The sequence below is a fragment of the Sturnus vulgaris genome, chromosome 5 (assembly GCF_052056855.1).
Source record: "Sturnus vulgaris isolate bStuVul1 chromosome 5, bStuVul1.hap1, whole genome shotgun sequence".
Lineage (NCBI taxonomy): Eukaryota > Metazoa > Chordata > Aves > Passeriformes > Sturnidae > Sturnus > Sturnus vulgaris.
In genome coordinates, this window is record NC_142247.1 from 25,949,241 (window position 1) to 25,973,049 (window position 23,809).

General features: G+C 37.8%; 1 protein-coding gene across 30 annotated transcripts in view; it reads right to left on the minus strand.

The window, feature by feature from the left end:
• Positions 1 to 452: 452 nt before the first annotated feature.
• Positions 453 to 23,809, minus strand: part of ANKS1B (ankyrin repeat and sterile alpha motif domain containing 1B) — a 405,789-nt gene continuing 382,432 nt past the window's right edge. For 16 of the 30 annotated variants that reach the window (XM_088165093.1, XM_088165089.1, XM_088165088.1 and 13 more), the window contains 4 exons: positions 13,650 to 13,736; positions 8,964 to 9,101; positions 3,531 to 3,698; positions 453 to 2,383 (listed from right to left, as the gene is read on the minus strand). In XM_088165093.1, the coding sequence (XP_088021219.1) occupies positions 2,273 to 2,383; positions 3,531 to 3,698; positions 8,964 to 9,101; positions 13,650 to 13,736 (504 nt within the window). In that variant the 3' untranslated portion in view covers positions 453 to 2,272. Of the gene's footprint in view, positions 2,638 to 3,530; positions 3,699 to 8,963; positions 9,102 to 13,649; positions 13,737 to 23,809 lie in introns of all 30 variants that reach the window. The other 14 variants (XM_088165097.1, XM_088165092.1, XM_088165090.1 and 11 more) reach the window with 5 other exon arrangements.

Below are 23,809 nucleotides of genomic sequence, written 5' to 3' on the forward strand. Positions count from 1 at the left end.
ACCTTTCCTTTACATCTGCTTTGAGTTTTACTGCAGCTCCTGTCTCATACTTTAATTTTAGGGGTCAGTCAGCTGCATAAGAGATGCCCCAGATTTATACCCTGAAAACCTGGCCCATTTGTACTTTAGGTGCCTGAAGTGAATGTGTTCTAACATAACTCCTGCACAAATCTTTACAGGGTGTGATTAAATATGGCAAGTCAGCAGTTGAGTAGATCATGGAAGAATTAGTTAATTAAGAACTTTAAAGTGTGACGTTTTTACCATCTGTAAACAAAATCTGTATTGCAAACCAAAACTCTCTCCACAGAAATTCTTAGGTTTCCTCGGTAGAAGATCCAAAGCCCAGTGAAATCAGTGATTTGGGAGGGGGGATATTTCACTGATTTTAGTACCCTTTGCATCAGGCCCCTGAATTCCTTTAACATTGATAAAATGACACACAAAGCTGGGACTGTACAACTTCCTTTTATTTTGTGTGCTTTTATAGGATATAAATAAATGACAAAATTACAAAATTTATAACTGGAAGCCCAAGCATATTTACATAAGTATTTGTTGCAGTGAGGCTACTATTTACTGTTCTCCTATACAATTTTCCTTTTGGTACCATATTTTTAGTGTTATTTTTTTTTTTTTACTGTCAGTTGACTAAGTACATATCAACAGTGAATAAGCAAAAATATGTACAAGGAACTATTTTGTTCAAGTAAATTGAATACTGGTATTAAAAGGATGTCATCACTCAGCGCTATGATTAGGTTTAACTAAACCATATACAATTATCAGTTTTAAACCAAGTTCAATTATCCATTTTTTGGAATATACCAACTGATGATTCTAACTGAAAAACCTCAGCTGGATATGAAATAATAATTAAAAAAACATTAAGACAACCACACAATTTATCAATATCTCTATAATGAACTTCAAAATGATTCACAATTTGACTGGATAGAACAATATACGTTAAAATGTCATTTTTCTCCTATAATGATATTTTTACTGTTATAATTTCAGTTCTACATAAATATACATCATGGTATTATACAAATACTCCACAGACATTAAAAAAATTAAAACACTTTAAAGAAAAAGTAAGTAAATTTTATTTAACCAAATATTAAGCAAATGCTTAATTATTTTGTTTCATGAAAACATTTTTATTACTTTGGAATTTTTTTCTTTTTCTTGCTGTTTTTTATTTAGAAAATGTCTTGCAGTAGAATTTTGTCAGCACTCTTCCAAACAAGCTTTCTGTGACAGAAATCTTGATAGCAAAAGCCATGGTTTTGACTTTTTTTAGAACCACTGAGATTATTTTTTTAAAAATACTAGTAGAATTCATGGCTATAGCAATGTTGAACTGCATAAACTATATGTAGACGTAGTAGAATAACCATTCCACTTTCATTCCAGACTGATCACACAGAACATCCAGTGCACTGATGCTACAACTCTTATAATTTTCATAATGCTGCAATAGCAGTCATTTACTTAACTTTAAAATAAACAATATTTCTCATAATTAATCTGGCTTCCTTCCATAAATATTCATATGTTTTCCTATAGTACTTCTCTTCCATAAAAATATCTAATAAATGTTTTCTGTGCATTATTAATACCTTTTTCTAACCATTCATAAAACTCTGATCCTTTGCTACAATGCAAGAGGTTCTTATTTTTGTAGAGGATCAAAGGACATCAATGATTACATATAAAATCAGCGCACACAGAAATCAGGGTGCCTAATTTCTCGTCACTTTAATGAGTTCTTTATTCAACACAATAATTATTAATGAATTCAGTGGTTTCACAAATAATCTATTATTAATTCTGGTTCTATTTCAATTAAAAACTGCCAAGATTTAAATAAAAAACCCAATCAAATACTTTACTCATAGGCAGCATTAGTATTAGTTTAGAGACCTTTCATTTTTTTTTTTTTTCTTTAAAAAGTAGAATTCTAAAAGAAGAAATCAAAGAAAGCACTGTGGCAGAGTCACAAGGGAGAACTGCATGAAAAATAAGGTTTCTCACTCCTCTTGTGGACTGTAATTTTAAAAGTCTTCATATAGTGTCATTCTTCTGTCAGTGCTGCAGGAAGAAGAAGATCACCAGAAATGACTGTCAGCCTTTTTTGTTAGTTACAAGGCCACTCATACAGTGCAGTCTTCCTCTCTGCTGGATTGAAACGTTGCCATAAAGGAAAGGCTGTGCTGTGACTGCTTGGCGTGCAAGGCACAACAAGGAACAGGGGGACAGTTTTGTATCAGAAAATTGTAGTTTCATACTTGGTATTAATGCCTCTTTTGGCCTCTTGTCCAGGTTCAACAATCCAGGGTAGATTCGCAAGAGTCTTTTGTTCGGATGGATCTATCTGCTTTAAGACAAATGCAAACATACAGACGGGTTACCATCGCCGTGCACGGCAGCTTGAGCAGAGGGTTTTTCTTTAAACTAACAGGGCAAATCCCGAATTGACAAAGTCGTACAGCAGCAAGTATGGTGGTGTCTACACTCCCATGTACTCATGGCTGCCTTCTTCTTCCTGTTGAGATCAGAGCTGTGTTTACCCCCAAGCTATAGGGCATCATAGTTCATTAAAGCCACGCTTCATCCTGAGAAGTCTGTTCGCTAATGAGACAGACGATGGCATCAGGAAATGTTTCTACTTAAAGTTTTATGGAGGAAGATTCTGTGGCAATGGATGACAAAGTGTACAGTCATACATTTCCCCCCCTTCCCCTCACCCAATAATTAAGTGTCATAGAGTACAGTTCTCGCGTTACAGTCAGTCAATATGATACAGTGTGTGGTCATTTTTCTCCTTTCCCTCCCAAATTACCCTGCGCCTGTGTTCTCACTTAATTTATAATAGTTTTCATAATTTTTTAAAAGGTCTACTGTAAAATAATATTTCTTTGTCATCTCTGCACTTCAGGAGGGCACTTTAGAGGCAATCAATATGTATACTTCAAGAAGCTTTATTTCTTAGGAGTCTGTGATTAATACTGAAAAGGTATATTTAATCCCAGATTAAAAAAAAACCAACCAAACAAAAACCAAAAACAAAATAAAGAAGAAAACGGTAAGAAAAGAAAAGAAGTTGCTTGGCCTGAAAGGACAATTGTAAATTGATCTGGATTTGTAATTTGATTGAGATACATATGCTGTGATCATATATTAAACAAGTTAGGTGATAGATCAGGAAAGTCCATGAAACCACAGAGTTTGAGAGGTATGCATTGATTAAACCGAATTAATTAAAGCTCTGTGATTACTATAAGACACATATATGCAAGACTAACCAAGCAACATCTTAAACTGGAGAAATCTGAAATAAGCAGTTGTTTGAAATGGCTGCCAGTGCTGTGGTGACACAACCCTGCCAGCTGATGAGCAGAGATGGCACGATGGAGCATTTCTGACTCAAGAGGTATTTTTATTTGTACAGGTTCTAGTATATAAACTCTTAACTGTATAGCTGAATTTTGGACTTTTTACATGCATTGCTACCTTCTACTTACCACTGACTTCCGAATACTAACACGTGGTTTGGGAATAGGTTTAGAGGGTTTGTTTTCAAAGCTTTCAGGGAGGGTTGAAGAATGACCCCCTTTTCGTGCTTGTAGTGCAAGCTGATAGGCCACCTCAAATGCTTGTCCTAGTGTAAGAATGATTTCGTAAGCTAAATTCTGGAACAAAACAGAAACAGTTAAAATTGAGGTGAGGTTGAAGTATTGTCAGATACATGAAGTGGGGTAGTGATTTGCAATGTAAATAATTAAAATCACGCTGGTAATTGTCTCCTCAGTCTCTGTAATGTTTACATCTGTCATTTGATTTCTCATTGATTAAAAACGATCTAAATGTAATTTATTGTATTGAAAGTAATTACTTCTAAACCCCTTCAAAACATCTTACTAAACATGAAAACATGAGTGGGTGAGTGTGTTGTCATCTCTTTTTAGAGCAAGTACATTAACCTTCCCACCTTCCCAACTCATCCCCTATCTGCTGTTCTCAGGATCCATTCCCTCTTGCACTGCTGCAATGTGACATTTGGCCTCGCTCTATTTCAGAACTCCTGTGCCGGCCCGTCCTCCTCCAGAGCAGCAGCCTGGCGTGCTGCTTCCCCAGGCACACGCCTTGGGATGCTCTGTGCTCCCCAGGCAGCACAGGGAGAGGCTGCAGCAGGGCTGTGATGCTTTCAGAAGGACAAAGGGGCCGTGCTGGAGGTGCATCCTCCCGCTGACAGATGCAGTGCAGGCAGCTGTGTGCGGGTCAGTGCTCTGCTTCAGGTGTGTGCTGCAAGTCCTGGGGAAACCTTCTCGGGGGTTTGTTTGCTAGGAGTAAAACTGAGCTCAAACACTTGTGTAACAACACTCTTGTAAGCAAGGGGAAGGGAGGTTAGTGGGCAAGAAGTCAGGCTATTATGCCTAAAGCTAGTTCAGTGTTAGCAGTGGAATACTTTAAATCCTCTTTGAATATGGGGGGGGAAAACCTGTTGAAGTATTCATAAAACATGAATGAGGTATCAGAGGAGCTGTTATAAATATATTTTCAGTGCAGTTATACATCAATGAAAAAGCAGCTATGAGTTTCAAATTCGACCTTACTCTAAATGGCAAGTGAATTCCTATGGTAATTTTCTTCAGGTTTGTGGGTTTGTTTTTGTATGTTTATTTTTGGGCTCCTACTGGAGCCTATTTTCAGGCTTCTACTAGAGCCTATTTCTGGGCTACTAAATCTGCAATAATATTTAGAACCCCTACAGAGCAAAGTTGCCTTTGGCTTGCCTTCATATGATGTCCTACAGTCTCCTTAGAATAATTCATAAATCTTTATATGATTCAGATGTTACCCTCTCCTTCCTCAATCTCCATAGCCTATAGTTGGAAGCAATTCTGCATTGCTTTGAACCTAGGTGATCCCTTAAAATCCCCACATTTCTGATACTTTTTCAAATGAGTTATGTCTTTACTAGTCAAGTCTAACTGTTAACTTTGCAGTAAATGAGAAAGCAATGCAATGGAAGTACACTATTTGCAGCCCCTTCAATCACTAAAACAAAGTTAAATGAACAAGCATGTTATTTCATGCACTACACTTTAATTTCCCTGAAGAATTTCCTTTTCTTTTTTTATCACTCATGTATATAATACAGGCTAAATGCAGCATATTTTGCTCATTATAAGAGCTTCTTAGAAAGGTGCCAGTTGTGCCCTGTGTTAGGTCAGACAGAAAACAATTACACTCCTGCACTGGGACATGCTCTTTGCTGTTACGACTACAGTCACAACAGCAAGCCAGCCAAAATTTTATAGCTTCTTAAATAAAAATGTCTGCCTCATTTGATAGCTGTAGTCTCCAAATTATCTCCCCTTTGACTTCAAGGGAAACTGTCCAGAACTGAAAAACACTGAGGATGCAGTTTGCCAGTGGAATAATAAAAGAAAAACTAAAGAGTCTATTATAAAGTGCTCTGCCTTTTAGCAGAATGCTGGCCAAGGAATTAAGAGCAACAGAGTATAGTTGTTAAAAATGTAGAGAATAATATAATTTGAACTGAAGTGTATTTTTAAGTGATATAAGAATATTATTCTAAAGAGGGATATCTTTAGAATCAGCTGTCATAACAGTAAGGAGTATACTACACCATGATGGGATTGTCTGCCGTGGATATCATTAATATTACTGAGAAATACATCAGCAGGACAAGGTGTAGGAATGGCTTGTTGGAGAACATGCAGGCTGCAATACTAGTAGGACTGAGGAAATACACCATCCAGCATGGCATACAAAAATATCATTGAGACAGGCCTGAAAATCTGGGAGACAGAAGTGGAGACAGACTGAAAGTTTGCCATACTGAGGCATAAATTTAGTTCTAAGTCCTGCATCTTGCATAAAGCCATTATAATCTGTTTTCCTTTGTTTGTAAAATGAAAAAAACAGGCCTGCCTAGGACCTGAAAACCATAAGAAACATGTAACTACTTCTCTGGCTAATAAATATTTGAAATACAGAAAATAAAGCAGAACATTCACTGCTGTGTTCAATATTTGAAATGCAAACTGAATCATAGCTTGTACATAAATTTCATACATGGTATGCTGTGGTAGAGCCTTGACAAAGGGAAGTCTGCAAATGGAGGCAAGGAGGGCTTTAAAACTGTGCCTTGTAAAATTTTTAAAAGTTATCTGAAAAAAAAACCTGCAAGTAAATAAGCTTGGTAGCACCTGTAGTACTGGGAAAGGATTATAAGGACCAGAGTTAATACAGATTCTTGCAAGAGTTATATTGGACAGGTAGGAACAGGATTCCCTTCAGGATAGGGGTGGAAAACTAAACCGAAACCCATTGTGGAAGTTCTTCTGATAGAATGAGATTATTTGAAGTAAAAAGTTCAAGTAAGTTCAAAAGCATGTGGCATGGAAGGAAGGATACAAGCGTTCCTCCCCGACAGATGCTCAGTGTGGAAGTACAGAGCCCCTGGCCGCTGTAGGAGACACTGACTCTCACAGCACCCCATCAGCACCTCAGAAAGGAGAGGGAGAGGCCTGTGGTGCTTCCCAGGGTGCTGCAATCCTGCTCCTTGATGGTATGGCACAGAGGGAAAGTGAGTAAGCCAATGCCTTTAAGCAACAATTTCTGGGAGGTGAGGAATGAGGTCAACTGCCTTGTTTGCCAGGCAATGCTGCAATTCAGAGCCCGAGCCCGAGCCAGGATTCTTCTGCTTCAACTCAGCCAAATTATTACAATGGCTAATTGTTTCCTGACATTTTAACTGACTTTTTTGGTGTCTTCTATTCATAGGTGCACTGGGAAATGAAGGATTATCTGATGGAAATTACTTTGGGTTTCTCCAATACATGAACCAGAGCTGTGTTGATGTTTTGTTTCTCCAGAGGGAATCCTTCACTCACAGATATAAGGCTGCTCAGTAAAAGAATGAAAGCAAAGAAGATTTCAAACATTGAGCAATAAATCCTATTCTTCCCCCAAATTTTTCCCCTTTCAATATTCTGTAATAAAGTCTGATGTTTCTGCAATTTTGGTTGTAGAATTTTAACTCTGAGTGAAAGTTAAATGTACAGTTACTCCTAAATAGTATCAGTAATGCTTATGGTTGCATGTCACTACACTAAAATACTTCACTATCTAGAAATAAATTATTCTTGCCCACATTTCCTGAGAAACTGAAGGACCCAAGTGAGATTTTTTTTCATAACACTGCATATAATGTATTACCAAAATATATATGCTTTTAAATGTCCTACACCTTATTATGGTTTTTTACCGTTTTAAACCTTAGTTTTCTTAAAATGATTGTACTTCTATCCATTGGCAAATGGGTAGAATTGTTTCTATCAGGAAATGGGACAATCAGTTTAACATGAACATTAGGCTTTAAATAGAAAATTTAATTCACAGTATGCATGCATTCTGAACATCTAGCTAGTTTTTATAGAGCTCACACTTGCATCAAAAATGCTAGCTCATGATAAATAAAACAACACAAAAAGAGCATATTTGAATAGGCATCACCCAATCAAGGATTAGGTTGCAGGAGAAAACTAACACAGTTAAAGTTTCCATATTGCTTAAAATAGCCACTTAAAGTGATTGGGATATTAAATACTCCTCCTAAGGTACAGGAAGTGGGCAAAATGTAATTATTCCTGGATCACTTTTCTTCCCTTGCCAAGAAAGGAGACGAATTTTATCTGCAATACCTGAGTCTATGTTTCTGCTTGATTACTAAACCTATAAATGGAACTGCAGTACTTCAAAACCATTAAGTAGAATTTAAATGGACCAGGAGAAATAATAACCTCACTCAATCAGTCTAATTTCAGTTGTTCACACATCACTAAAACCTATATAATGTAACATTTTGTTGATCATTGTCTATCTATTTTTAACACAATTTCAAAGTTTTTCTACTCCCAGTGGATACTAAAATGTCAGCAGAGAATTTAAATAACAAAAGCACTCAACCAAAATGCTAAAATTCCTCTAACCTACCTGTACATCTTGTTATTTAAATTCTCCCACACACTATTGCTGTGCATGCTAACTATTTCCCCAGTTCCAAATAAAAAGCTGCAGTTCAGGTACCCTGTTCTTTTGATTTAACTTATTTATATTCATGTAAGCCTGTTTCAAGAATTCATACACCTTATACTCTATTAAAATATTTTTTCTTGAACGATTGTGAAGTTTTAATAGCACCTTAAATTTCTCTTGTGCACAACTCAAAGAGTAAGTTTTCTTGATATTTTTTGACAATAAATCTTATTCATAAAAACTTTAGCCACTACTTAGTTTACCAAATTTAGCTGAAAACTGCATGGCTGATCAATTGATACGTGTTCATGATTTCTTGAAACCATAATAGTTTGTGCATCCCCACCTGAAAAGTGTAAGTATAGGAAGGAATTACTAATTTTCCATCAACACAATAGGAGCTCCTAGGACTTTTGCTAAATAACATTTCAAGATATGTAGGCAAGAATTACAGAGCAAGGAAATTAGAATTAAATAATTAATTAGCTACTTTCAAAATAGAGGCAATCTTTTGGTTTGTGCTGAGATTTCAGAATGGCTGGCCAAACATACTTGTTACAAACTTTTGGAAGCCTTAGGCTTAGGCTTATAGCTTAGGTTATAAGAATTACATGTCCAGACTCGTAGGAAAAGCTACTCTCTGAGTTTACAGTCAACAGCTGAGGTGACAGAGGGGAATAATTCCTGGTGGGAAACGAGACACCAAAGAAAATCTTTGCCCTTCTCCAGAGATGTCCTTTTGCTATGCCATAGCTATCTTTTCCTGGGGTAAATTAATTATGCCTTCCATTAATCACCATTAATATATCCCGAAAATGCTTTAACAGAACTAAGTAACTATTACTAATAGAAAGAACTATTAAATGAAGTGTCTTCTATAAACTGACCACATCAAACGCAGTGAATACATGGCAGTAGTGGTGATTAGTCTTCAAGTCTTTAGTGATGTATGCAAACGTAGAAAGGTCTTCGGGGTCTTGTGCAGCGCAGGAAATGTTGCGGATTTCATGTTCGGCGATAATATTCTGTTTGGAAAAAAATATTTTCAATCAATTCAAGAATTACATTTAAAAGAGCTGTAAAAGGTGTGGGTTGAGATTCACATTTGCGATGATCTACTGTACCAAAGTATTTCAGAAATACCCCAAAAAGAAGAGAATTAATATACCACATGTGAGATCTTATGCAGGTATTTGGAATTTTGACCCCTCCAATTGCCCATCTTCTGGCAGGAAACCATTATGTTCTAGAGTCTTCCCTATGAGGCTACTTGTGCTTTGAAGTTTATTCAGGTTCCTTTGACAAAGAGACATCTTTCCTGGCACACAGGACACAACTTCATAAGATGCTAGTATACTGCTTCGAAATTGTATTTATAGATACAGTTTTAAAGCACTATACCAGCATTTTATGAAGTTTCTGGGCTTTTGTACAGTGATCAAAATGGGACACTGCTTCAGTCTACTGACAGGCAGGACCTGGTGAAACCCAGCAAGCTCAATAGCCAGGCTTTTCCACATGCTATTTGACAAATTTTAGCTATACTTCTTCAGAAGAAAAAAACACCAAACATCACTTATAATTGAAACCGTGAGATATTGAAAGGATTCTGATTGCTGAAATGGTAGCTACAGGGGTATCTGGCAGCTTATGTCCACTTACTGACTGCAGCATCCTGTAAGAAAGATGTAGGAAGATGAAACCATTCATGCACCGAGCCACACTACTTGCAACAGCCAATGTAAGCTATAGCACACTACTGGGAGAGAGGTGGGGCATGTCTGTCCGATGGAAAAAAAAAAAGACTGTCTTAAAGCTTTGGAGAAAATTATGAATACTCATTACATAAACTGCTGATATGTAATTACTGTGTTCAGGCCAAAGGAACCTTGAAGCCAGAGAAGATAAGGCTTATGTGTGGCTTATGATTAGGCCTTGCTTCAGCAACACACGTGTTTCAAATGGTGTGTTTAAAGAGAAGAAAAATTCATTGAATAGGAATTTACTTAGGATTTAGTTCATATGCTTTCTTGAATTGTAGCCCTGCTGGCTGTAGCTCTGGCATTTCCACAAAGGCCCACAATGACATATCCTGCTGCAGAATGACATCACTACTGCATCATGGAGCAGGTGACACCTGTAGTGTCCCCGTTCCTCACACAGCCACCACTTGCTGCTGCCACGGTGGCATCTGTCCAAGTCTAAACAATCTCTGAGCATATCTGGCTTTCTCTCACCCCCCTCTTTTCCTTCCCACCTCCTTTTTAATTTCTTTTTCAAATACATGCAACTAAATTACTTCAAATGCTTTGCCATATCTTCTCTCATTTGCTGAATGGCAACTTTCTCCCTTGCATGTAGGTGCGAAGTTATCAAAAAGAAGTATTAACGTATCTAATTGAAGAAATCATGACTTAGGAAAAATCTTAATAAAAAGCATACCAAATTTCAAATTATGGAAAAACTGAGATAAGGAAACTTTGCTGAAGAAAAGAAATAATCCTCTTAAATTGTCGCAACATGATTATTTCTGTTTAATGCATTATTCATAAAAATGACAAAACCAGTACTTATGTTTCAATATATTCCAATTTATAATGACATGTATAATCTCTGCTCAACAATTGCTTGCTTTTTATGTTACTTGAAGCATTTTATTTTCTTTGTTCTCAAATTGATAACTTTTACCCTCAATAAAGATTTGATGAGAATTAGAAATATACAAAAAACAGAGATTTAGATATCCACAGATGGAGCTATAATGCACTGTCATTGATGTAGTGTTGGCAATATTTTAGTTCAGAAAGCAGAAAGAATTCAAGCTTGGGAGGTGTTAAAATCACATGTGAAGTACTTATGCCAAATCATGAGCCACAAGGTAATCACCTGAATTTATGCAGCATATGTGAAAAGAGCTCTGCTATGCTGAAACTTTTTCTAGGTGACTTGGGGTTGACACAGGGATTTGCATTTGAATCAAAATTCATGGAGGTTATTTTAATGTTTTAAGTTTAAATCAAGTGAACTTTAGAAACATACACATATCAAGTTTGTTTTGAGTAACATGAAGTATACCTAAACTAAATCTTCTGGATAGAAATTGGTGGTGAGATTGAGTTTTTTCCTAGCTGCTCTAGGATATCCTCTGTGATCTCCTTTCAAAGTTAAAACATTTTTCTGTGCATGTGTTTACTGTGTCCTACTGTTTCAGTAGACCATGGTCTTATTCTGTAGGAAGTAGAAGGCTATGAACCAGCTTCCTGTTCTGGGTACACTCCTCAGGCACTGACTGACACTGTACAGTTGTTCTAAAAATTGTCTTTCAGTTTGGCAAGAGAAACCTCCAGTGCTTCTCAAAAAGTGGGGAAGCTGAAAGTCAGTTCTGGTTCTGCCAAGGAAATACCTTGGAGAGACCAGATTTTTGCTAAGCAGCCTTCCTTTGCTTGCCTGACTCATGCCAGCCAATCTTCCTTCTGGCAGAAATCACCCAGAAGTTAGGGTGAGCTGTGAGCCACAAGGAAATTCTGAGAGTCTGCTTTTTCCTAAGCAGCAATTTCTTTCTGGCCTCACTTGCAAAGAAATGGTGTCATGCCAAGCTTCAAGGCACCACTGAAACAGTTGTTGTGGAATGAGGTCAGGGCCCCTTTGTCACCTGAAACTTTGCCTGCTATGACTGAGAATACAAATTCTTAGTTTAGTGGCATAAAGGAAAAGGATGAATAGCCATGAGAGCTGAGTTTTCAAGCACAGAACTGCTAGCTAGTTTTGTCATTAAAAACTGCATTTACTGCTAAGTGGTGCCCAGCGCCGTCAACTATAAGCTCATATGGAAGCAGTACAAGTCTGGACAGGCTCTCACCTTAGTGCTAATCTGTTTTGGGTCTTGAAGGAATTGGAACAGCACACTGTGGACAAGGATGATAACAACGCTTCTGGGAGAGTTGCAGGCTATTACCTGGTTTTTACAGAAGGGAAAGGCAGTGCAGATTTTGAACTGGAGAGAAAGCAATCTACCACTTGAGAAAAAACATTGGACTGTGGCATATTTAACTCCATCAAATACATCCGCTGCACTACTAGGTTTCAGTGGGACTCGTCTAGAGTCACGTAATGCAATTTGCCAAACTTCTTTCAGGTTTCCATCTTAGGTAAGACTATAGGCACTGTGCAAAGAGACACAAGAAGCTCCTTTTATTCTCCTGGGTTGTTTTGTAAACCTAAGGACACTGCAGTTACATCCTTTACACTACAGAGGAGATTTAAGAGGTGAAAACAGCCTTATCTAAGTTGGAGTTAATAGCATTACAATGTCCTGATTTATGCTCTACACATCAGAGAACATAATAGGAATAAGGGTTGTAGAACCTCAGTTTTGAATCAATGGAAAGAAAAAGGAGCAGACGAGAATCCCTGGTCCCTCTGCTCTGAAAAATATGCCAGACTTGAAACAACAGTAATTTCACCTCAGCTTTTCTTTTATGCCATCTTCTAACTCCAAATATGGCTTCCAAACTACAGCAGAAGTTCACGAAACTTCATCACTTAAAACACAGTTCCAGTTAAACTTAAAAACTGATTGATTTGGCAAGTTTGATAGATACTGGGTTAGGTGTACTGTGTAGTCTGAATGTTCAGCAACACAAAGCTGCTATATACATTATTAACCTGGTCAGGTAGCTGGTTTGTCAGATTTATTTTTAATAGTGCTTAGTAAGTTTTAGTTACATAACATAAAAGATAATTTATTTTCTGTTCGTATAAAAGCATCAGTATTATAATTTTAAGAAATACAAAGAGAATATAATGCATTACTTCTCTTTACAGAGCTTGCACATTTTACTTTGGCTAAGCAATAATCTATTGCTCTATCCATCACTTAGTTCTCCAATCTCTTAATTTCTACTTTTGTGGCTTAGTTACTTGAGGTTTTTGAAAAATTTGGATGTATTTAGAAATGTAAGAAAAAAAACACAGGAGCATTGCCACACAGGAAGATGCAAAAAAAGGAATAACAACTATTAAGAAGCTGCTGCAATTCAGGCAGTTAAACGGCTAGCATCAAGAAAATAGCTCACAGAGAGGCTGTGGTATTTGAATGTCTGGAAAGGATATTCAAAGCTTGTGTTTCTTATCCTTAAAATGGCTGGCCTTGGATAAAACCGCATCTTTATTCTTTATTGAGACATCTCTCTTTTTTTTTTTTAATTTCCTCAAATTATATTAATGGACATATATATATATTCTACTTATTTATGGAACTGTATAGAGAAGAATACGGTAAAGGACTCCACAGAGGCTCCTGCTGAATGTCTTTTGTGATAAGCTTGCATTTAATAGCAGAACGCTGGACACAATGTTCCCCAAATAAGCCATTAAAGCTGCTTCACTTGTCCTCCAGACTGAGTTTCTGGAGAATGACAATTACATTACATCCATATTGGGCAAGAGAGGAGAAAAAAAGGAGAGGAAAACACAAAGTGCAAATCTGTCCCCTCTCTGGCCTGGCCTTCATAGGTATTACTATTTCTCCTAGTTGTGAGAAACAAAAGGTAATATTCAGTAATTGCACATACCTTATTTGTGGCATCAATAAATTTGACTCCCTTGTAAGAGACAGACAGGACAATGGTTGGAACTTTCTTCATCTGTTCTGTAGACTTCTGAAATCAAAATGAAGATATTATTAGATAATAACAATGCTCTCTTCTTCTGCTTACATACCTAAGTTAAACAAATATTTTACTTTTTCTTCAGCAGGTTGTGCTCTGGGTTTATGCTCTCTTATAGTTACAAAACTAAAATAGATTTAAGTTTGTTGTGAGGATGGTAGAAAATTCTGCTTTTCTTTCTAACACAATGGAAAGAGAATAAAGTAACTTTTCCAGGCTTTAAAAGACCAGTCATGCACAAAACATTTGTGTTTAGGACCATCTATCTGATATGCCCCATCTATTGCTGCCTCTCTCCCCTTCTCCTGCCTTTCCCAGCTGTAAGAATCAACAGCACAACAGTACTTCTTGTAGTACCATTTATTTACTGCAGTTAGTTGTTATTTAGAAATATTTCCCTGTTTTTCCCTTCTTTGCAGTTGTGTTTGTGACATGAGGTATCCTTGCAGCCCGCTAGGCCTGCCAGTCAATCCGTCAGCCCAGTGCTGTATCTTGTCACTCTGTCTGCTCTAGGAGTGCAGCTGCTACTGGAAGCTGCTTTACACATGAATTAGCACAAAGGCTTATTCTGCATTCCTGCAGTGCCAGGTTCTCCTACCTACAGCTCATGCCCTCCTATAAGATTCTTTTTCCTTTTATGCAAGTCTACTTCTGTGTGCCTCCAGTGTGATGCACACAGCAAACGTATTTCCCACTGAACAGACTGGGAAAATATTTGGGCAGATTTAAGTTCTCTGCAGAAAAAAAAAGTTCTTTAGTTTACAGATCAAATTTACTAGAACAATCCCAAACCAAACCAAACAAAACCCCCAAATGTGGCATAATAGTTTACAATTAATTTGAATTCTTTTAAGGTAGAAGACAATGATGGACTAGATAATTCTACACAAAACTTCTATAGATAAATAGGTAACATTCAGAAAATGCTTATTTATGGGACTGTCAGCAGACAATCACAGAGAACAATCAAATATTTTCCTGAGAGGAAATGAACTATTGACAGTTACAGGTAAACATGAAGAAACATCAGTACACAGAGGGAGAGTGTAAACACACCGAAAAGTCTAGAACTGGCACATAGGAAGATCGTTAAAGCAGCTGAACAAAAAAAGCAGCGGTAGCTTTGTATTATTCAAAAAAGGCTCAAAGAAACAGAGATAGAATCTTGAAAACACAAACTGTAACTAAAAAAATATGTTTGAAAAAATAGGCAATACTAACACTAGAGTGCAAAATAAACAGAAACTTAAAACAAAACAAAACAAAAAAGCCCTGTAATTATGTCTCTTTATTGGCTCTTGATCTTCCCAGAATCAAACAAGACTCCATTTTTGTCAGTGTAAAATTCAAAGCTACAAATCCAGCTATATTCTGCAATTAGTGCCCATGCCATGCAGGCTAAAACCTCTAATTAAAATTTCAAGGAGAGCCCCACCCATCCGTGTAATAGAGAGGATTGTTGGATCTCTCCGTATCAAATGACGAGACTTGAGACAGCAATCAATCGTCAATTTATCCCAGAGAAAACTCCTTTCACCCAGAATGCTTACCACTTCTCAGAAATGAAAGCTTAAACGGTAAAACATGCTGAAGAATTTCAACAAAATCTGAAGAAAGATACTAATCTGATTTGCATGCCTCCGAACTGAGTGGAGAAAGAAATGTTATCCCTGCCAGAAGTAGAGCAAGCAGCTACCTGTGTACATATGTGTGTGTCACTATGAGAGATCTCACATGAGTCTTTTCATGACATTCAATTTCAATGCACAAGAAAGCATGACAGTGACAGTACAGAAGCTGCAGTACATACATCTATCAGAATAACAAACAATAAACCCTGCATATGCTCATACTAGACAAAATAGTCACAAATATGACAATATGACTTTAATCATCTGGCAAGGCAGCAATCATCCAACTTTTGTCCTTTCATTTTAGTCCAACAGCTACACGCAAGAGAGCTCTCTTTTTCATTATTGTAATTACCTCCTTCCTTGCCTCCTTAACAGCAAAATTCCTTTTCTCCAATGTGCTATACAAACACAAGTACTAAGTGCATCTATTTTAGCTTTTCTGTATAAATCCCACTGTCTGGTATTTGCCATAAAGGTGAAGCAACCTGTTGGCCAGGCTACATTGTACCAACTACCTCCTTCCTCTAAACCTGTAGTTTGTAATTTAATCATCTTCATCTGCTTCACATTCACCTGGGTTTGTCTTGACCAGACCTGACCTGTAGTATTTAATCAGGGTTGGGAACTGCCAGAAGACTGTCTCTGAGTGAAATAGCTCATGAAGATGCTATTAAATTACAGCTGGCAAATTAGGAAATGAATCAGAGACTGATGGACATTTGTAATTTATTAAGCCAAACCATCTCAGCTGGTAAGGAGCACAGGATCATCAGCTTATCAGCTTACAAACCTTACAAACCTCAGGATTTGTGCAAAGGTATTCTGGAAGACTGCAGTCCGATGTAGAATTATGATCTGGGGTAACAATTCTGCACCTGTACTCCCATTGAAACAAACGGCTGGGCAGTGGAATAACATCCTTTGTTATTATGACAGTGCCATCAAGAAAAACATACAGCTCTATTCCCTAGCTCGACTCTTAGTGATACAGTAACTGGGGTCCACCAGATAATTATTATTTCCAAGCAGTTTCCAGGCTTCAACAGTTTTGAGTTGTCATGGTGAGCTCACACTATTTGTTGTTCCTTTCTTTTTAATGAAGGAGTTGTCTGCCAGAATATGTAAGGTGTGAATTCAGAGATAGAGTATGAATACCTTTTGCTCAGGCACTGTAGGTGCTTTGGCTCTGAATTCTCCAATACTGACATGAAGTCCCACAGCTTTCTTGCTCAGACATTTCACACCTCTGTGCAGGCCAAGTGGGCATCTCTGCCCATGTCTGTGCCCAGAGTCTGAGAAGAAGGTGGGACACAGGAGTCGGTATTCCCTTTCCTCGGGCTTTTCAGGTTCTAGCCATTGTACCAACTCCATGAGGACACAATGAGATGACAAAATATTCTTGTCCATCTGGTGCCTCTATGGGAAGCATATGGACTTGAGCCAAAGTTAGAGGAGCCACAGCTGAAGGCTGGCATTGGATGTCACGTGCATGCTGACATATGGTGTCATGCTCCAAGGCATGGTAGCAGGATTAGATTTCATCTCACAAAGCAGCAATCATAGTGACAGGACACTGTCTTTGGGCAAGTGCTCACTATCCTGGAACTGGTCATAGTTCCTATGAACTCCATTGTTTGTGACTGTAACTGGCTCTTAATTTCAATACACTTCTTTAGGAGAATCACCTGTGTGAACAGCATGCCTGTTCCAGGCTCCTTGCCAGTGCCTGTTGCTGATCAGCTGGTCACCAACGTCAGGACAGATGTGCATGCCCCATCTCCATGGGTAAAACTGCTCCTGCAGGCAGGAGTCTCTGTGCTGCACAATCTGCACTGCCAGAGAGACTGAGCTTGGTCCCACCTCTGAAATCCTTGCTGCCAGACAGGTAGGTGACTATGTGAAAGCAGGCCATGTATAATTCAAGAACCATAAAATAGGCTTGTGTGCATACACAGGAAGATACAAGAAAGCAACACCATCCTAAATCTAATGTGATATATGTGCAGCTTCCCCAGACTTCTCAAAAGACACAGAGCATCTTTCTCTTCAGAGCAAGGAACATCAGGAGTACCAGTCCTGTCTGTATTTTGATGCAGCTGCTGCAATGAAGCTGCTTCACATTGCAGATCCACAATGCAGCACCTACAATGCAGATCAGCCCAGTGGAAGAAGGTAGAAGGTACCTTCTGCATAACTACTTGGTTATTACGGTGACTGCTTTTACACTAAAGGTCTGAACTTAAGACTATGCTGAGTTTGCATCTGAACCCACTGCTACCATTATGTAGGACAGCGCCAAAACCCTGCATAGGCTTGGACAGGGCTGCTCCCAATTTCTCCTTTTGAAATAGGTCATAAGGAGATGCAAGAGCAGTGGTGCCAGAGAGAGCAAGAGAGGGACTGCAGTCTTGCTTCTCATCTTGTTCATAGATTTTCTTTAGTTTCACTGAAAAAAAATCACTCTCATATTCAGAGTCTAAACTCATTTTCATATTATAGTAGTACTACAAATTGTCTTAAGTAGGTAAAGAATTTCCACTTGCATATTGATTTTGAGTTAAAGGCTGTGCAGAACTGCTAGGCATTTATTTAGAATATAAACTAAAATCCAACTAATTTGAGGTCCACCCTGCCAGCAAGCCTAACAAGGTATTTATCAATGTAATTATCAAATCAAGGTAATTAACAATGGCTTAAGAGGCAGAGGACTTAACAAAGTAATATAAAACAGCAGTTTATTTTTAAATAGCAAATACAAAACCTGGAACCCTGAAGGGCCTTTAACCTTTTCAAGACAAGATTGTACCTCAATACCTTACTCTGTGCAGAACTGAGAGCACTAATTCAATATTTTTGAATGCTCCTGCAGTGTACAAACCATGGTATCTCTGAGCACACACCCACACAAAGCAGCTGAATAAGAAATTCAGAAACACACATAGAATGGTGTCCAAGTAACACACTAACAAATTCCCTTGTAGCACATGGTGTAACACAGCCCTCTCTGAAAATCTTTCATCTAATTTATTTATTTCCTGCCAAGAGGAAATGGGATACACTGGTACTTCTACTTCGCTGTGTTGACCACTTCAGTTTATTTATAGATGCATTTATAACTAGATTACTCAGCTTTCATACAGTGGCCAAAATGAAAACAGGTTCACTTTTAGGTTTGTATGTAATTATATTTGATATTGCAAATACACCATAAAGAAACATTATTCACCTATGGCAAGTCACTAACAACCCCATACATAAATAAATTCCAAGTTAATGAGCCTGTAAAATCTTAAGTCTTCATCTTGTCTTTCTACTTTTGCAAATGAATCTTCAGTCCAATATTGATTTTTTAATATCTATATGAACACTGTAGCTGGCAATTCTCCTATTCAATTATTTACTGGAATCCACTTCATTATAAGAATCTCAACTTTTCCCCAAACTGGTAGCAACTATTAATTCTAAGTGGCCTCAGACTGCACATTCCAAAACATGTGTTAGTACCACCTACTATCATACCTGCACGTCTGCTATTTATTTAAGGCTTATGAAACTTCACTAAACAGTTCACAGAATAGTGAAATCTTAGTTGGAAGGAAACCAGAAGAATAATTTAATTCAACTGCTGGCCCTACAGAGGGCCACCCCCAAGAGTCACACCCTGTGCCTGAGAGCATTGTCCAGGCACCCCCTGAGCTCTGTCAGGCTTGGTGCTGTGACCACTGCCCTGTGCCAGAGCCCAGCCACCCTCTGGGTGAAGAACCTTTTTCTAATACCCAACCTAAACCTCCCCTGACACAACTTCAGGCCATTCCCTCGGGTCCCCACAGAGATCAGTGTCTGCCCCTGCTCTTCCCCTCACTAAGAAGTTGCAACTGCAATGAGATCTCCTCAGATCAAGTTTCCTCAGCCTATCCTCATACGGCTTCCCCTCAAGGCCCTTCAACATCCTCGTGGTCCTCCTTTGGAGGCTGTTTAACAGCTTTATTTCCTTCTTACAGTGTGGTGCCCAAAAACCCCACACAGGACTCCAGGTGAGGCTGCACCAGCACAAAGTGGGACAATCACATCCCTTGACCAGCTGGGGAAGAGGAGCTTGAGTGAATCACTTTGACAAGATCATGCATGAGATGAAATTGAAATAAAAAGTCCAAGTCCACATTTGACCAGTTAGTTTTGAAGCCAATTTGCCTTTTAACAAATATTTACACACAATCATACAATCTGCCTTTTAACAAATACTGAATAATTTCTCTCAGTCCAAAAGGTTTAAAAATGCATTACTGGCAAAATTTAACATTTCTTGGAATGAAACTACATCTGCAATCCTCGTGGTACAAAACTCTTTACTGCTCTGCAATTAGTGGATGCCTCCAAGCTACATCATTAATATGAACATTGCACTTGGGGTGCACCTGTACTGCACCTAGTTGAGAGTGAGACTGTTATTTTCTTTTGCAATATCTCTAAGCATTCCTCTGCATTCCTCCTGCCCCTTAGATTCTTTCCAGCCAGAATTCAAGGACGCACAGTCCTCTGAACACATGGTATAGCACGATGTGGATGTGCATAGAGACTGAACGTCTACAAGATCTTCCACCACTACTTATTTTTCCTTTTGAGTAATATCCATGTGCCTGTTCCACTGCAAACCCTCTGAAAGCAGTGGCCACACAAGAGAGAGGCAGAGCTGTAAGTCTCAAGAGAGCAGAGACTGAAGAATCTAAATCCCAAAATAGTGTTTGATGCTGACATGGTATTTGCCTGGGGAGTTTCACCAGGAGGCATATGGAGACTTCTACACTTCTACTTTTGGAGGAAAAATGAAATGGAGATTGAAAAGTTAGAAAGGGTTTAGCAGAAGCAAGGAGATTGCCATCTAAATTCAGTTCCTTCTGTACATAAGAAATGAAAGGAGGAAGAAAGGCCTCAGATGCTGCCTGTTTGCAGTGAGTCAACTCTGCTTCACCTGACTCTCCAGAGGTAAGAGAATCAGATTTTATAGCAACTCCAACTTTGACATTTTGGTCTTAAGTCAGCAAGACATTTAAATACCTGCTTTGTGAACAGAATTATATTGCCAATTCCTCAGAACTTTGACCTGAAATTTAAGAACCTATTCCTAACAAGAAAATATTTAAGAAAGAAATATAATAGTCAGGAAGGTGGCAGGATCCAAGAACCAAATTTAAGTTCCCTTCTGCTGCAGTAAATATTTGCTTGGTTTAGACTGTTCCGTTGGTGTATGTGATATCAGTGATTTAACACTGCTGCAAAGAAAGAATCTGCCTTGCTGCTGTGCTCGTGCCAGTAAGTATGAAACAATTCCCTTCCCACCTGGTCAAGGAATTCTGATATGTAAATGCCAAATAAGACTTCTGTAGAGAACAAATCTCTTTCTGGCTCAAATTTAACTCTTGCCTTTATTTTTATGCAAATATATCTTATTTTCTCTCCATGTTCCTATGATAAATTGTGATGAAGGCAACAATCTGATTGAAAATGCAACTTGCAGTATTTCCCATTTCACACTGAAAGAGATGAAAGCTCTTAACTTCTTGAAGGCATCTCTCAAATATGATTAATAAATCTATTCTGGCCAGGACAGCAAGATTTAATCTCCAAGTAGGAGAGGTCAGTTTACAGCAGGTGGGGATGGAGATAAGGAGACAGTGCTGTACACTAGAGAGGGAGTTTGTGAGAGAAAATAGCTGGAAACAATTAAGAAACCATAAAATATAAAGGAGTGCAAATATATGAATAGAAAAGTGAAGTTCTTGACAAATATCTATAATTTTGGGTGGTTGCAAGAATCTGCAGTTTGGATGGGGGAAAAAAAGCATGTATAACCTTGACCTCAGTGTTGAGCTCCAGCTATTGCATCTGCATGATTTTTCCCAAACAAATCCATCATCTGCCCTGTTAGAGCACACTGCTGCACAATGCTGAGAAGCACAGTGGATTGCCAAGAAGAGTTACTAAGGTAAAGGTTCCCAGTCTTTTTTCTTTTTAAAAAATTATTATTGGCGGTTTCTTTACATTATAGAAGATTCAGGCTCTCCTTTCACTTTTAAGCTGTAAGGAGGAGGCTGCTGAAAGTCTCTCTGTGGAGAGACACAAGGGATATTCACTACACTTCCCTTGAGAACCAAAATCATCAACTGCAATAATTGAAAGCCCTGGGACCATCTATAACTAACAGTGAGAGATCTGCAGTCAGCAAACATGTCATTTTTGTTGTTTCTCTGTATTTATAAATGATTAAGGAAGATCAAGATTTTTTTTCACTGATGTGCTTCTTTCATCCTTGTGCACCTGCTGACTGAAAGACATTCAGTGAATGTCAACACTTTCGAGAGCAACATGAAGTTAAAGATGGAAAATCAAAAGCCACATTGACAGAAAATGTTCATACATTCTCCATAAAACCATTATGGGGCTGAGTCCAGAAAGACTAAAAAATTCTGGGGAGCGACCTCAACCTGTTACAAGTTTATATGTGACATTCTTCCCCCACACCCAACACGTTTCAGATTGCAGCAGGCTACAGTTTTGCAATACGTGCATGAAGTAACAAATAAAATACTAGCATAAAAAATATTGTTCTATCACAATTGTACAACCCTGTGTAAAGGTCTTGCTGACTCTAGAAACACTGGACAAGTGTAACGAATTCAGTACCTGAGAGCCAAACAAATAATATATCTAGCTTTTAGCTTCTTTTTCTTGTAAGTAAAATGTTCCTTTCAATACATTGAAAGCAACTATATCAGAAACCCGAGTTTCAATGACAACCCAAGGCTGCTTAAATACAATAACGAACATCACAGCAAAATTTCAGGATGACTTTGGACAATCTGGACTCCCAATTCACTGACAACAACTTTCAGGAGAGTTTTGGAAAAATATACGTTTTTCTCACTGGAAAACAGGCTAAAATAATGATTTGCTCCCATTAAGTCAAAGGTTTTTGCTTTTGACTTGAATAGGAACATGATTAAAAGGACTACATAGAAAGAATAGATGAAATCTTGATTAAAAACTGTTTTATTTAAATATCTTTGCAATGAAGAAGCCTCAAACCATAAAATAAACACTCTCACAGAACAATTGTTTCAAACGAGAATGTAAAAAAGAAACGTACACAGACCCCATCACTGTATTAGATAAATGTCCTGTATGGCATTATAGAAAACCAGTGCAATTGCACTATTTGTATAGAAAATGTGTATTTTAAATTAAATCTGTTTTCAAACACTTAGTATAATTGTAATTGGCCAAAGTTATTATAGAAATATATATTAAAATGCCTATAAATTATTTAGAGTGCCTTTTTTGATGTTAAACCTCTGAGTTCAGTCAGAAAACTTACTGAAGTTGCCATATGCTGCTATGGTGCAAAGTTCTGCCCTAATTTCTGCACAGGCATATGCTTAAAGAATTGAACTGCTAAGCCTGACAGTTTTTACACTGTATTGGATGGTGGTATGCTTGCAGCCTCAATTAATTCCCCAGAACACATGTATGTGATTCTAGACCCTTCTGTGTCAAATTGCTGGATTTATTTTCAGAGTAGTTTAAGCCCAGGTAAGAAATGATTAGCATGTAATTAACTGAAAAGCCTCAGATCTTCAGGCAATTTAGTAATTGTGAATTGTTGCCAGCCCTTAGCTAAAACAGCTTGTACTAAAGTCTGTGTGCTGCACACATGTAACCAGGAGGAAATGGTTGTCTGATTGCATGAATTTTACTCATCTTCCAGTTTTCTGATCTGGTCTTGTGCTCAGAGACATCTTGCATAAGAGATATATGATACACCGAAGAAAAGATTTTGTTCATTCATCTAGGTAATTGTAGCTGATTGGTAGATCAGCAAACAATTATATTCTTCATTAAGTAATCATGCCAGACCATGATATATTCATCATGGCTGTGAACAGGTGTGTTCTTATTACAACTACAGCTGGGAATAAACCAGGCTATGGCTTGTTTCGAGCTTCCAGCAGCAATGTTTCTTGGAGATAGACTACTGTAATTTTCTACAAACCAGTGTCAGGACAAAGAGCCACAGGAAAACATATTCTTAACAGTCTGAAGAAAACCTAGCTGTTTTTCCACCATCAGATGAATCTGAGACCCCATTTCACCCTTTAATGAAAAAACATATAAGTAACTCATAATTAAAGGAAATACTCATGTGAGTAAAATTATCCACAGGATTATGTGACTGTTTGATTAGACCATACATGAAAACCATTGTGTCTTGTAACATGTTATATATTTACTACTATGTATTTACAATTCAAAATTCAATCTAGATTATCATATAAAAGCTATAAATTCTGTTTTTAAAACAATTGGATATGGGCATACTTAAATTGAGTGGACAGTACTTTGAAACATATTCAAAGATTCATGAGAAAACATAAC